At 40.7% G+C, this 15,937-nt stretch overlaps 1 protein-coding gene across 3 annotated transcripts in view; it reads right to left on the reverse strand.

Annotated features, from left to right (window-relative positions):
• Positions 1-15,937, reverse strand: part of ARHGAP10 (Rho GTPase activating protein 10) — a 327,186-nt gene that overhangs the window by 127,120 nt on the left and 184,129 nt on the right. For 2 of the 3 annotated variants that reach the window (XM_060298805.2, XM_030878175.3), the window contains one exon: positions 1,700-1,774. The exons of the other annotated variant lie outside the window; for it this stretch is intronic. In XM_060298805.2, the coding sequence (XP_060154788.1) occupies positions 1,700-1,774 (75 nt within the window). The remainder of the gene's footprint in view (positions 1-1,699; positions 1,775-15,937) is intronic. 3 annotated transcript variants of the gene reach the window in all.

Consider the following 15,937-nt stretch of genomic DNA (forward strand, 5'->3'; position numbering starts at 1 on the left):
ATTCTCTAATTTCCTCTGATTGCAGAATGATATGACTGAAAACACGGCATTTCTTTTTGCCAGCAGCTTAAATGAGGTTGTGTCCTGGACTTCTCTATGCTGAGCCTCACGGAAAGTGAAAACAGTTTTCCAGGTCATGAATTTTTGAGGGTTTAGATATTTTAAGCACCTTGCAAGTTCAGAACTGTCTTGGGACATTTCCCATGAGCAGAGGAAAGTACCACCCAAGTCCAGGGATGTGGATGATCATATGGTTTTTCTAAGTTTAAGAACAAATTTGGAGACAGCTTAACACCTCAGGGTGACCACAGGGACACCTGCTTGTTTGAGCTGCCCTTGAACATGAATGAGAAGATAATAAAATAAAGCTATCGTCCTTCTAACCAATTCACTGCCAAGTGTGCCTTTCAGCCTTTCTCCCTTTCTGATACCAACAGAGTCTTCCAGTTCTAATCACCATAACACCATCTTGGAAATGAGAGAAGTGTTTCTAATTTTAAAATTAACTAAAAGCAGATGCTGTCGTCCCATTAAACCCTGCCAGCTGCTACTGAACCACTGGCAACCTGCGTCTATTTCATTTGGAGCCCACTAATGGTAAAAAGGAAAATCTGACTGCCAAAACTGCATACCCAAGTCAAACCAGAGAGGCAGAAAATGAAAACAACTCGCGAAAGCGAATGTATTCTAATAAGGCTCTCCAAGTCATGACGAGGCATTTTTCCTGTGGTTAATAAGCTCAGAAAAGAGTTGTTGCTTATTAAATCCTGAATTCAAACGCAGCCAAACAAGCAACGCTACCCGTAACATCCCGGCTGATTTGATTCAGCTCGGTTGATGCTTACTCAAAGTAAGTCTTTGCGACAATGCTTTAAGATGCAGACGGGTTTAAATGCATTGACAGAATACCTGAGGGCACTGTTAATATTGATTAAAGTGAGATATCAAATAAATTAATATTTAGCGAGGTCATAATGACAGATCGGTTTGACACACAGGCCCTCAAGCCTGATGAGTTATCGTCACCCCCCAGGAGGCAGCCTGCTTTGGGGTCATGGGGGGCGGAGGAGCAGGGCCTCTTACAGGTGGCACTGAGCTGACAGCAGAGTGTAATGTAAAAGTGCTTTGTCATTCACATAACGTCTGGGGTAATGAAATGAATTCACTTTCTGGCTTCCTCTTGTCTGCGATGCCAAAGAACACTGTGTTATCAGCACAGATGGAGCAGGCATGGTTCTGGAGAACAGCCTGGTGCAAACTACAAACAAGCCACTGTGCATACCAATGAATCCCTGAGAATCAGACCCTTGCTGTTGAGTGACAGTTGTGGAAGCTCCAGAAAAATGAGCGAGGCCCAGTGGTCTTGTGCAACCAAATGTACTGTCAAGACTTTGGACGGGCAATTTGGAAGCCATGCAAATCACAGAGGCCTGGCTGCTACTCCCCCTGGGAGAAGCAAGCAGTAGAAGACGTTCACCCATGAGCTGCCTTCTTTTCTTCCTCCATTTCTTAGTAAGGGGGACCTGAGCAAACACTAACCGACTTCTCTGAGCCAACTATCTCTGCTCAGGAGAAAAGGACTCCAAGACAGCAGACGAAAAGGATGAATTCCCAAGTTACGTTACTATGAAACACTGAGTTGCAAAGATAACGAACATAAACAAACAATGCATGGAAAATGATTAGAAAAGAGGCATACCCATCAACATACTCAGAAGTCTCTGGACCTTTGAACTCACCCCCACAACTCTGTACAATCCTTGGTCGTTTATACCTATTTGGAAGAGACGAAATGTTAGCAAATACGAGACAGTCAAGTCTGAAAAGCTGTCAACAAACAGTGGCACTCAGAATCCTTGCTAACTCACGTTAGCAGCATTCCCGTTGCCTATAAAAACAACGTTTGACAAAAGTGAGTGTTTACCAACTTGCCTTAGCAGCTTGGTACTCATGACTTATGGTTGGAAGTTGATCTCCTGAAACACTGTTGCAGGTGGCCAAAATGTAAGGAGCCAGTGGTTATGAAAAAAAGTTGATTACCAATGCAATTTGCAAAGATGCACGGCACCTTTCATGTTTCTTATGTTTACTTATTCTTCAGATTTGTCTTGAAAACTTTTAGCCTTTTAAAAATAATATGGTGCTGGTTAGGACACAGGAAGAAACCGTTGTGCGGCTGATTCTTGAAGACCATGGAAATCACTCACTCAAAAGTAAAGCAAAACTTGTTTTGTTCAGGGTTTTTTTAAGAGCCATTACAGGCACTGTCCAGTAAGAAGCACTAAGACTCCAAAGGAGGACCAGAGGCTGTTTCACTGGGCTGCCTTTTGTTTCGTTCTCCTTACTCAGTTTCAAGCTTCTGAAATGTCCTATTCGTCTGTTATTTGCTGAATTGTGTCCCCCAAAATTCATATGTTGAAGTCCTAACCCCCAGTATCTCAGAATGTGACTGTTTCCGGAACTAAGGTCTTTAAAAGAAGGGGTTAAGTTAAAACAAGGTCATGAGGGTGGGCCCTAATCCAATATGACTGGTATCCTTATAAGCAGAGATCAGGCCACAGATGCAAACGGAAGGAAGACAGTGTGAAAACACAGGGAGAAGATGGCCATCCACAAGCCGTGGAGAGGGGCCCTCAGAAGAAACCAGCCCTGCGGACGCCCTGTCTCGGATCTCTAGCCCCGAGAACTCTGCGAAAATAAACTTCTGTTGCTTAAGCCACCCAGTCTGTGGTACTTGATTACGGCAGCCCCAGCAAAATAGACACACCTTCTCTCTCGACTGTCTCTGGAGAGCTCAAAGGACCAGAAGAGGAAAGGCTGGCCCTTCAGCCTACACAAGACTATTAAGAAGGCTCAAGAATCAAAGTAGCAGAGAGGCACCTTCATGATGGGAAACACTGACTCCAAGAGCACAGAAAGATGCAGGTCAGCCCTGCCAGGAGTTGGGAAAAAAAAGAAACTGTCAAGAAACACAAAAATCAGAGCTTGAGCCTGCCGGAGGAGAAAACACCAGCCACAGCCCACTCCTTCTGTCTCCTACAAGCTAGAAGACCATGCCCAGAGAATTTTAAATACCAGAGGATTTTTGTCAATACTACTCTATTTAAGAAACCTAAAATAGTGGCCTCAAAGCCAGAAGCCAAAAGAGCAAGTCATATGCTGCAAACAAACGTGCCCTCTGAGAAGTGCCCGACATACAAAGAGAAATGAAATAAGAACGTTACTTCAGCAATAATCATCACTCTGTGCTGGTAATTACTATCAGATAATAGATCAAGTTCAAATTCATCAACCCGAGAGAAGGAGAGTTCATTGCTAATGTGTAATGAAAGGTACAAGGGGGAACTAATGCTACTCAACACAGTTTTTCCTTTTTTAACATGAAATTTAAATAAACCTCCTATAAAAGCAGCTTGGAAACGGCACCTAGAACACATACACTCAAGTCATGTAGGATTTACTGTTTCTTGTTACATTGTCCTTAAAAGCTCTGGACTAGGGACTTGGGACAAATTTTACATCTATGAACACACACATGACATACAAAAGACATCATATAAACAGGTTTGAAGAATATAAACCAATCAATACGCCAAGTCATACGATTCGTATATCCTCTCCAACTTCTCTTCCAAATTTCCCCTATCAGCCAAAGGGATCAGTATTTCTCATCACCACGTATTAGAATTTTGAAAATTTTCTTTGACTTCCTGTCACTTTCCAAATGCAACAGATCGCAATCTCTGCATTTTCTTCACACTCTGGACTAATCTCTGCTTCTTCAGCATGGCCTCGAATTTGATGCCTGCATGTTGGGCATCCTTACAGGGACATACACACAACCATAATCCATTCTGAACACCATCATTTTTTCTACTTTCCATTTTTCAAGCCACTTTGATTACCTTTAGGTCTCTCCCATCCTCTTTTAAAAGTTAAAGTCATCAGATCCAATCCGAATTCCTCAGCTGAAGAAGCATGTAAGGCACAGACACATAACTCCCCATAAGGGGTCCCACCTCACCTACCCACATTTATTGCAGAGTATTCGTCTTCAATCAGAGCAGACCGCTGACTATCAAATTCATCCCCTCCTCAGGCACAAGTCTCCTCTGACGGGGAAGTTCTTCCCCTTCTCTTCATTAATAACTCATCTGCCAAATACGTATTCACCAAATACATGGCAGGTGTGATTCTAGTTGCCCAAGAGTCGACAGTGAGCAAGGTGAAGTCCCATCCAGACCTTCAAATCAGAAAAAAATCCCACCTTTTCTGTCACCACCCGCAGTGATATTCCCTTTTATTAAAATTTTTATCTGTTTTGAACTTATATATTCTTTTCTCACCATTTTTTCTATTGAAGTGTAGTTAATTTACAATGTTGTGTTAGTTTCAACTGTACGGCAAAGTGATTCAGCTATACATATCTGTGTGAGTATATATGTGTCTATATCTATTCTTTTTCAGATTCTTTTCCGTTATAGGTTATTACAAGATATTGACTACAGTTCGCTGTGCTCCACAGTAGGTCCTTGTTGTTTACCTAATTTATATACAGCAGTGTGTATCTGTTAATCCCAGACTCCTAACGTCTCTCCCCCACCACCGCCACTATCTCCTTTGGTAAAGCTAAGTTTGTTTCTATGTCTATGAGTCTGTTTCTGTTTTTGTAAATAACTTCACTTGTGTCATGTTTTAGATTCCACATATAAGTGATATTGTATGATACTTGTCTTTGTCTGACTTGCTTCATTTAGTATGATAATCTCTAGGTCTATCATGTTGCTGTAAATAGCATTATTTCATTCTTTTTTATGTCTGAGTAATAGTCCATTGTATATATATATATATGTGTGTATATATATATACACACCACATCTTCTTTATCTATTCATCTGTCGATGACATTCAGATTGCTTCCATGTCTTGGCTACTATAAACAGTGCTGCTATGAACCTTGGGGTGCAGGCATCTTTTTGAATTAGAGTCTTTGTCTTTTCTAGATATATGCCTGGGAGTGGGATTGCAGGATCATATGGTAGCTCTATTTTTAGTTTTTTTAAGGAAACTCCATCCTGTTCTCCATAGTGGGTGTACCAATTTACATTCCCACCAACAATGTAGGAGGGTTCCTTTTTCTCCACACCCTCTGATATTCCCTTTTTCTGAATGTGACTCGTAATTATTTTCTTTTAACACCTGATCACATTTTAAAACAAGCCCACATTCTGCTATTCACAGTTGCCAAAATCAAAAATCTGAATGCCTGACCTGACATCAGGTTATTTAGGTCTGTATTTTTCCCCACTCAGCATGAATATTCATATGTCACTATGTTAAAAATAGTTTCCACACCAAACCTATCTGAAGATGTTAAATATGGGACAGTATATGTCCCATATTGCCTTTGCTCAAACACGTCCACCTCAGAATTTTCAGATTAAGAATCGTGGACTCTGGGACTTCCCTGGTGGTCCAGTGGTAAAGAATCCACCTTCCAGTGCAGGAGACGTGGGTTCGAACCCTGTTTGGGGAACTAAGACCCCACACGCCGCGCGACAGCTAACTAAGCTCACGCACCACAACTACTGAGCTTGCGTGCCTCAACAAGAGAGCCCGCGTGACACAACCAAGACCCGACGCAGCCAAAAAAAATTAAAAATAAATAAATTGTTAAAGAAAAAAAAGAATTGTGGACCTGTGTTCTTCCTTTTCTCCCCAAATACACAGAGATATTACCTGGAAAGATATTAGGTTAACTTTGATTTGGACTTTTTTCGTTTGTTTATTTTTAATAGCTTTCACGGTGCCTTGCATAGAATAATTGAGTACAGAATAGGTATAGCTAGGTTGATTTGACTTGAAATTATTTTAGAACTACAGGTACAGATTGAACTTGGCCCAAACCAGACATTACACTTAAGAACTAAAAACTTTAACATCCAAGGTATTAATAAACAAAACGAAAAGGCAACCCTCAGAATGGGAGAAAATATTCGCAAATGAAGCAAGTGACAGGGATTAATCTCCAAAATATACAAATAGCTCATGAAGCTCAATATCAGAAAAACAAACAACCCAATCAAAAAATGGGCAGAAGATCTAAATAAACATTTCTCCAAAGAAGACATACAGATGGCTAAAAGCACATGAAAAGATGCTCAACATCACTAATTATTAGAAAAATGCAAATCAAAACTACAGTGAGGTATCACCTCACACCAATCAGAATGGCCAACATCAAAAAAATCTACAAACGATAAATTCTGGAGAGGGTGTGGAGAAGAGGCAACCCTCCTACACTGTTGGTGGGAATGTAAACTGGTACAGCCGCTATGGAGAACAGTATGGAAGGTCCTTAAAAAACTAAAAATAGAGTTACCATATGATCCAGCAATCCCAATCCTGGGCATATATCCGGAGAAAACCATAATTTGAAAAGATACATGCACCCCAATGTTCAATGCAGCACTATTTACAATAGCCAGAACATGGAAGCAACCTCAATGTCCACCGACAGATGAATGGATAAAGATGTAGTAATATGTACAATGGAATATTACTCAGCCATAAAAAAGAATGAAATAAGGCCATTTGCAGCAACATGGATGGACCTAGAGACTGTCATAATGAGTGAAGTAAGTCAAACAGAGAAAGATAACTATCATATGATATCACTTATATGTGGAATCTAAAAAAAAGGGTACAAATGAACTTATCTACAAAACAGAAACAGAGTTACAGATGTAGAAAACAAACTATGGTTACCAGTGGGTAAGGTGGAGGGGAAGGGGATAAACTGGAAGATTGAGATTGCCATATACACACTATTACATATAAAATAGATAACTAATAAGGACCTACTGTAGAGCACAGGGAGCTCTACTCAATACTCTGTAATGGCCTATATGGGAAAAGAATCTAAAAAAGAGTGGCTAAATTTATAACTGAATCACTTTGCTGTACACCTGAAACTAACACAGCATTATAAATCTACCGTACTCCCATAAAATATTTTTTTAAAAATCCAAGGTATTAAAACTTTTTCGGCATACCAAAGCTTACTGACAGGTATCATTACCACAATACTTTCTAACTTTTAACAAAAATCTATAATTGGGTCCAAGTGTTTATAGGCCCAAGGATTTTTTTCTTTTAATTTATAAGATTGATTCTGATCGGTAGTAAAGGCAAGGTACGTGCTCTCAAGTTCACTGACAAGCAGCTGATGACAGCTGTCCCTGGGCAAAGAGGCCAAGGTGAAATCAAACGTGCCTTCCTTCCCACCACCTGCCTCCTCCAATCTCACACAGTGCTGTCACTAAGCACTGCCCACATCTTCCTTGAGGAGAGGGGCGAGAAGTAGAAATGAGTTTCATCATCATCTCTGCCTCACTGTTTCCTTCTCCAGACCCAGAGGGTCCGTTCAGCTCCAGAAAACAGCTGCCTGGAACTCAGGAACCCCAGTGGGCAACCAGAGGTCCTTGTAGGTGGGCTGGAGAATCAAAAGAGAAAAGAAGATACTTTGAGACAATTAAAAAAAAATTACAAGCAAAAGGAAAAAAAAAAGTTTTAGAGGGTTGATAAATTCCATTAAACAACAGAGGTGGAGGTAAAGGCTGGAGGGACTCAACTGACAAGTCAATGAAGTAAGAAGGAAACACAGTGCCATTTGGAGTTAAGGAAGCAGAAGAGAGAAGACAGGTAATTAAAACTCGCACACAGGAAAGGCAAACAGGGAGAAGAAGAATATGAAATGAAAGGAAGGAGAAGTTGGAAAGAAGTGAGAAGATAACAGGCTAGAAATTATATCACACTTAATTTCCTGTTAATTTCATAAAAAGTATTGAGGACTTACTATATTTTAGGCACTGAGTTAGAATAAAGTGAACACATAGGGTAAAATTAAAAAGAGAATTAAAATGAAAACAGAGAACAACTTGGGACTAACCCAGCCAGAAAGTCTTCTGTTTAGGAAAGAACATTTTTGGCTTCAGGAGCAGATTCTGTGCCTGAGAGCCCATGGTATACATTTAACAAAGAAACTGAATAAACTAATAAATAAACTGAATCAGTAATTGATAAGCTGATGATTGGTTAGGAAAGAGATGTGGAAAGAAAATGAAAAGAGAAAAAGGATTATTTATAACTACAAAAAATAATACAACATTGTAAATCAACTATACTCCAATATGAAATTTTTAAAAAATGTTTTAAAAAGAAAAAAATAGATATAACAGTATAAAAAAGTAAGGCTCAAACTGGAACATCAATACTTTTGATGGTAACAGGCACAAGATTATTGCAAAAAACTTTGCAGGTGTGTGATTCTACAGAATAAATGATCAGATTCCAGGGGTTTATAAACTAACATTCATTCAGTTCTCATCTAGTAACCAGCAAAGTGCTTGGTGTGAACTGAGATATCTGAGTAATATCTGCAGAGGAAGTGAAATGTTTATTTGCATTTGTGCACGTTGACAACAGGGGTGAAAGGTCATTAATGTTCATGTTCACATTCACATCAAAAGTCTGCAATGTGTCATTATTAATGAGGCACATGTGCATATACAAACATGGACATGCGTAAGTACAAATAAAGGTTTACACATCTCACCGGCACTGCAAAGACAGACTCCCCTGTTGGCTATGTAATGAACAAATACAAATATTCATGCATGTATGTGTGTGTATAATAATTTTAAATATGTTTGGTAATTATATCTTATATATCTTGAAAGATTCTTGAAAATAAAAGGGAAACAGTATCATATGTAAAATGATTAGGAAAAATTTGTGAGGAAATACCTAGCAACAAGGCTTAAGAATGCTATGCTAGGGCTTCCCTGGTGGCACAGTGGTTGAGATTCCGCCTGCCGATGCAGGGGACGCGGGTTCGTGCCCCAGTCCGGGAAGATCCCACGTGCCGCGGTGCGGCTGGGCCCGTGAGCCATGGCCGCTGAGCCTGTGCGTCTGGAGCCTGTGCTCCGCAACGGGAGAGGCCACAACAGTGAGAGGCCCGCGTACCGCAAAAAAAAAAAAAAAAAAAAAAAGAATGCTATGCTATATCGCTAATTATTAGAGAAATGCAAATCAACACACAATGAGGCATCACCTCACACCAGTCAGAATGGCCATCATCCACAAGTCTACAAATAAGAAATGCTGAAGAGGGTGTAGAGAACAAGGAACCCTCCAACACTATTGGTGGGAATGTAAATTGGTGCACCCACTATAGAGAACAGTATGGAGGTTTCTCAAAAAACTGGAGCTGCATATGATCCAGCAATCCCACTCCTGGGTATATATTGGAGAAAACTCTAATTCGAAAAGATACATGCATCCCAATGTTCACGGCAGCACTATTTACAATAGCCAAGACATGGAAGCAGCCTAAATGTCCATCAACAGATGAATGGACAAAGAAGATGTATTATACACACATATACACACACAATGGAATATTACTCAGACATAAAAAGGAATGAAAGAATGCCATTTGCAGCAATATGGATGGACCTAGAGATTATCATACTAAGTGAAGTCAGAGAAAGACAAATATCATATGATATTGCTTATATGTGGAATCTTTAAAAATGATTCAAATTAACTTATTTACAAAACAGAAACAGACTCAGAAACATGGAAAATAAACTTTAGCTTACCAAACGAGAAAGTGAGGGGGGAGGGATAAATTAGGAGTTTGAGATTAACATATACACACTACAATATATAAAATAGATAATCAACAAGGACCTACTGTATAGCACAGGGAACTATATTCAATATCTTGTAATAACCTATAATGGAAAAGAATCTGAAAAAGATATATATAGATATATATATATAACTGCCTCACTTTGCTGTACACCTGCAACTAACACAACTTTGTAAATCAACTATACTTCAATTTTTTTAAAAAAGAAAGAGATACTACAAAAGTCATTCAAAGAAAAGCAATGAAGAGACTCATGAATATCGTTTCAGGTCATAGGTGAATTACAAAAACTTGGTAATGCGTTCCTTCCATACATTTATAACTAACCCTCAATGAGCACTATGCTTATATGTCTGTGTAAGTATAGTAAACACGTTCCAGTCCACCCACTACACTGAGTTACATAAAAAATAAACAGGTTCATACACAAAGATACCCTTCCAAGATACAGGGTGATCCATAATATTTTAAGGTTCTGTCAAAAACACATGTTTATATTACATTAGTTTTAAATATAAGCACATAGAACCAAGAATGATTCACTCTTCCATCAAAGGGACCTACCATTCAACATCATAAATTTAAGAAGCTCTCTATATAAAACTGCAGAATTCTAAAGCTTTAGAAGAAGAATGCATTATTTTTAACACTTACAATGTATTAAATACTGCAAAAAGCAGTGTAAGAGACCATTTCTAAGCACTGGGACAGTTAGAAGGTTACCTATACCTTTACAAAGATGAGAAGCTCAAAATGATACCGAGTAACATTTTAACCTTTCTAGATCTTGGTTCCCTCATTTAAAAAAAAAACAACAAACAAAAACAAAACATATCCTGGAAATAGAAATTTGTTAAGGTTATAAGATACAAACTATTACAAATTAAGCTTATGGAGATTCTGGAAGCTTCCAGCTCTCCCCTCTCCCAGTGGTTACTGGCAAGTTATTCAACCTGTCTCAACTTCTTTATCTGAAAAATGAGGTTAATGATGGAATGGGGTTGTTGTGAAAATTAAAGGAGATAATGTTTATAAAGCATTTGCATGAGCCTTACATAACAAGCACTCATGAAAATCTTTTTAACTGCAACATAAAATCAAGATTAATATCAAAACACCTTGGCAAAATACATATAAAAGTCACTCTAACCAAGGCATGCAGTCTACAGCCCACTGTCATAAAATAAAGCTTATGTTGGGAAGACAGTCAAAGTTTATTTAATACGAATGACTCATGGAAAATATAAAATTCCTGTTCACCAATAACGTTTGGAATTTCTCCCCTGGATGATAATTATTTGGGCGGCAGATAGAAAAGCATTACAGACAGCTACTATCTGCCAGGAACTGATCTGCGTTTTCCTTTCCTATGAAGTCTTGCTTCCACTTTCGTGTTGGCTTTCCCCTACTCTTTTCATAAAAATCCGTTTCTGGGCTAGGATCAAGAGCCTCCCTACCAGCAGGCACCTAGCGGAGAGGTCTCATGATTTCATTCACGTGTTCTTTTCACACCCAGACCAACCCAAGGCTGAGCTCAGAAACCTGCCAGCTTGGCACTCCCGAGGCTGGCCGTCACATGCAGGTCCATTCCAGCAGGAGTGAGAAATACCCAAAAACAGGACAAGGCAAATATCCCATTCCAGGTCCAAGCCAATTTCTTTGGAAGTACTGATCATTTCTGGACTCTTCAGACATCTAGGCCTGACTCTAAGTCTCATCCTCTCAAATCCAAGTCTCAAATACAAAGAGTGTTTGGTTTATTAAGGGCTACCTTTGTATTGGGGTCCAAATGGACTATAGTATACTCCCAGTACTCCGTGTGGCTGGCCTCATCTCCCGTTTCTAGCCAGCACAAGGGAAAGAAAGCATTTTTGCTTCAGACCAGACAACCCCTAGGCTTGCTGTTATTCCTTGTACAACCACCAAGCCAGCAGGCAGGATGCCTAGAGAGGGGCAGGAGGAAGCTGCAAAATAACAGGGAGTTTCCTCTCTCACTAGAAACACTCGGGGTCCCAAACTCTCCCCAGGTGTCTGATGTCTAGCTGTCCCAGGTCTAAGAGATCTAGCTCTGACTCATTCGACGTGCCCTTCCATCTTTCCTCACAGCGTGAACCTCCGGGAAAGAAGCATCTCACAGCCTCTGCACCTTCCGGCATCCCTATCACCACTAAGTTGCTCGGTCACCCAACTCTTTGTCTCATTTTACTTTTATCGCCACAGAGTAATTCTAAGAATCGAAGACCAGCATTCAAATCCCAGCTCTGCCACTTTCAACTTGTCTCTTGAGCCTAATATATGCACCTAAGCCTAATCAAGATGTATCTGCTCAACCACCTACTGAGTTTTGTAGAGACTGGGTGAACTAGAGTACACAGAATACTCGGAAAATGTAAACTGCCGTTTATTTGAATTTCAAACACTGTCAGCTGCAGGTCCCACACTGACATTAGGTCTGCCACTGAGAGACTTTCCAGGGAGTTGCAGAGATTCTCAGCAAAGGGGACACATCTTCCTTGGGTTGATGGTACACCTTCAGGGGTCCATGATGGAGCTGGTCTGGAAAGAGGGCAGGTGTAACTTCAGGATGGCTTCATCCCAGATCGAGATGAGCACTTCAGAGAGTGATACTCAAATCTTCCCTCTCCACTTCCCTTTCCTATTGTCTACAGTTTCAAACCTCCTCTGTTCCTTAAACATTTGTCTTCTGAAAAGATGCTCGATGTCACTAATTATTAGAGAAATGCAAGTCAAAACTACAATAAGATATCACATCACACCAGTCAGAATGGCCATCATCAAAAAGTCTACAAACAGTAAACGCTGGAGAGGGTGTGGAGAAAAGGGAACCCTACACTGTGAGTGGGAATGTAAATTGGTGCAGCCATTATGGAAAACACTATGGAGGTTTCTTAAAAAACTAAAAATGGAGCTACCAAATGATCCAGCAATCCCATTCTTGGGCATATATCCAGAGAAAACCATAATCCAAAAGGATACATGCACCCCAGTGTTCACTGCACCACTGTTTACATAGCCAAGATATGGAAGCAACGTAAATGTCCATCAACAGATGAACGGATAAAGAAGATGTGGTACAGGGACTTCCCTAGCAGTCCAGTGGTTAAGACTCTGAACTCCCAATGCAGCGGGCACGGGTTCGATCCCCGGTTGGGGAACTAGGGATCCCACATGCCACGCAGTGTGGCCAAAAAATTAAAAAAAAAAAAAAAAGAAGAAGAAGTGGTACATATATACAATAGAATATTACTCAGCCATAAAAAAGAATGAAATAATGCCATTTGCAGCAACACGGATGGACCTAAAGATTATTATACTGAGTCACACAGAGAAAGGCAAATATCATATGATATTACTGATATGTGGAATCTAATTTTTTTTAAAATATACAAATGAACTTATTTACAAAACAGAAACAGACTTACAGTTATCAAAAACAAACTCATAGCTACCAAAGGGGAAACGGGGTTGGGGAGGGGGATAAATCACGAGCTTGGGATGAACACACTCACTACTTTATCTAAGACAGATAACCAACAAGGACCTACTGTATAGCACGGCAGCCCTACTCAATATTCTGTAATAACCTATATGAGAAAAGAATCTAAAACAAGAATGAATAGGGCTTCCCTGGTGGCGCAGTGGTTGAGAGTCCGCCTGCCAATGCAGGGGACACAGGTTCGTGCCCCGGTCCGGGAAGATCCCACATGCCGCGGAGTGGCTGGGCCCGTGAGCCATGGCCGCTGGGCCTGCGCGTCCGGAGCCTGTGCTCCGCAACGGGAGAGGCCACAACAGTGAGAGGCCCACGTATCGCAAAAAAAAAAAAGAATGAATGTATGTATAACTGAATCGCTTTGCTGTATACCTGAAACTAACACAACACTGTAAATCAACTATACTCCAATAAAATTAAAACATTTAAAAAAAAAATGTGTCTTCTATTGTTTCATTCATCTCCAGCGTCTTCAGAAGATCAGCCTAGAGAATCTCCATGTCCTCACGTTCATTGTGGTTCAGAGCACCAGCTTTAAGAAGAAGTCGGTCTTGGATGTGGGCTGTAGTCTGCCATTTCCTAGCCCTGAGACTCACACAAGTCCGATGATGACCCTTCACTTCAGCTGATCATGTAAAACGGAGAAATACCACTGTCTTACAAGGTTTTTGTAAAAATGACACGTAAGTACAACCTCGTTTTTCTCCAGTTTCATGACTTCTTGACTTCTATTGGCTCTTTCTTGATCCTCCTCATACCTGGATTATCTAGAGCATTGACACTGTTGATCCCCCTTCAAATCTCCCCTTGTGGATTCCCTTACACCACACTCTCTTGATTCTCCTCCTACCCCTTTGACTGTTGTATGTCTCCTTCACTCTTCTTCTTCCTCTCATTCTCTAAACGCAAAGATCCCCAAAGATTCTGCCCTTTGCCCCACTATCTTCTTACCTCACCATCCACCTGAAGGATTTTCCAGCTATCCAAACTCTGCCTCTCTAAAAATGACGCCCATACCTCTCTGGCAGCCTTCATTGCGTTTCTGACGCAGGTATGTCACAGGTACCTGGAATCTGGGATATCCAAAACCAGTCTGTATTCCCCCTGAACCTACTGTTCCTCTTGCATTCTCTGTCTTGGCTAAAGATGTCTTCAGCTACCAGGGCTGGAAACCTTAGAGTCAGGTTTTCCTTTTCCCTTTCGTTTACCTCCTACATCCAACAGGCCACAAGATTCTATTTTTCTGCCAAGTGTCTCTTCTATGCATCTTTTCTTTCCATTGCCAATGGCAAGTTTAAACCTCCGTGATTTCTCACCTGGATTATTTCTAAAACCCAACCAGTCATCTTTCCTTCTATGCCCCTCCCCGCATCAACTCTACTTCCTGTCAAAGATCTGAACGCACCCCTGCTCAGATCTGTCATTGTCGCACCAGTGCCTACAGAACTGAGGCAAATACGCAGCCCAGCACCTGGGATCTGCCACACTCTGGCCTCAATTGCTCACAGAGCATCTTCTCACGTCATCTCCACCCACTCACCTCCGCCAGCAACACCCCAGGGTGGGTGAACACCATCTGCGCCAGCATCTCCCTCTGAAGCAAAGAACAGGTTTGCTTGCAGCCTTGGAAAATATAGTGTCCATCTAGAGCAAACGGCAGACATGCTTGCCAGTCATTTCGAAAGAGTCGAGTTTCCTAAGTTCAGAGTTATCCTTCTCCTAAAACACAACCCAATGTATGCAGATATATCTGAGCCTCTTTGCAGTGCCCTTGGGAACTGGGGCTCAGGGCCCCAACACGAAATGTAAAACACTGGCTACTGAGAGTAGTGAACTGTCCTTCACCTCTGATCCAGGAGTCTTGTGTCTTCTACCAGCATCCATGACACTGTACAGGCTACTTGTTCACATGAAAGTAAAGTAAAATCTCAGCACCTTCACTGTCTTGAAACTAAAGGTTAGATTTAAGAACAGGAACCATACCTTGACCATTTCTCCCCTGTATCTTTCCTTCAAGAAACAGCCAGAAAGTTCTGAGTAAAGTCCACCTAACATGTACACACCCAGAAGTATTAAGTAGTAAAGTAAGCGGGAATAAATGGGCAGCTAGGGAAGAGTACATTTTATTTTCAAACTCATCATTTGTGTAGCTCAAGTTGAAGTAGCTACAAATTTTTACTTACTTCTAAATTAGAAAAGAGACTCAGACTCAAGGCAAAAGTTGCCCGTTGCTATTTGCAAGACTCCTTTTTATCCCTCCTCTACAGAGATCAGAATATTAGAAAAGGTCTACTGGTGTCTCGCTACTGCCACCTGCCTCTCCTCCACCTCAGAGCAGCTGTGGCATTAGGGACAAATCCATGTTAGGCAAAGGCAACCCTGGACAATCTCTTTTTTTTTTTTCCTCTTTTCTTTTCTCTTTTCTTTTCCTCTTTTTTTCTGAAAGCTTGAGATAATCTAAAGCCATCATCTTGCTCCTGAGTCTCTTTTCTTCCTTGCACTCTGGCCATTTAACTGCTCAAGTATCCATAGGGCAGAGAGACAGGAGGTTGAAAGGCAAGCCAGTTAATTTCACTGCTTGTTACAAGAGCCACTTAAAATTACGTGACTAAAGTGAACTCAGGTGATTTCTTTGCCTATATAAATTACTATTTAAAAAACAAATCCCTTAGTGTTCCCAGAGCCTTGCATCAATAATGGGACCACTG

Source organism: Globicephala melas, chromosome 5, assembly GCF_963455315.2.
Source record: "Globicephala melas chromosome 5, mGloMel1.2, whole genome shotgun sequence".
Classification (NCBI taxonomy): domain Eukaryota; kingdom Metazoa; phylum Chordata; class Mammalia; order Artiodactyla; family Delphinidae; genus Globicephala; species Globicephala melas.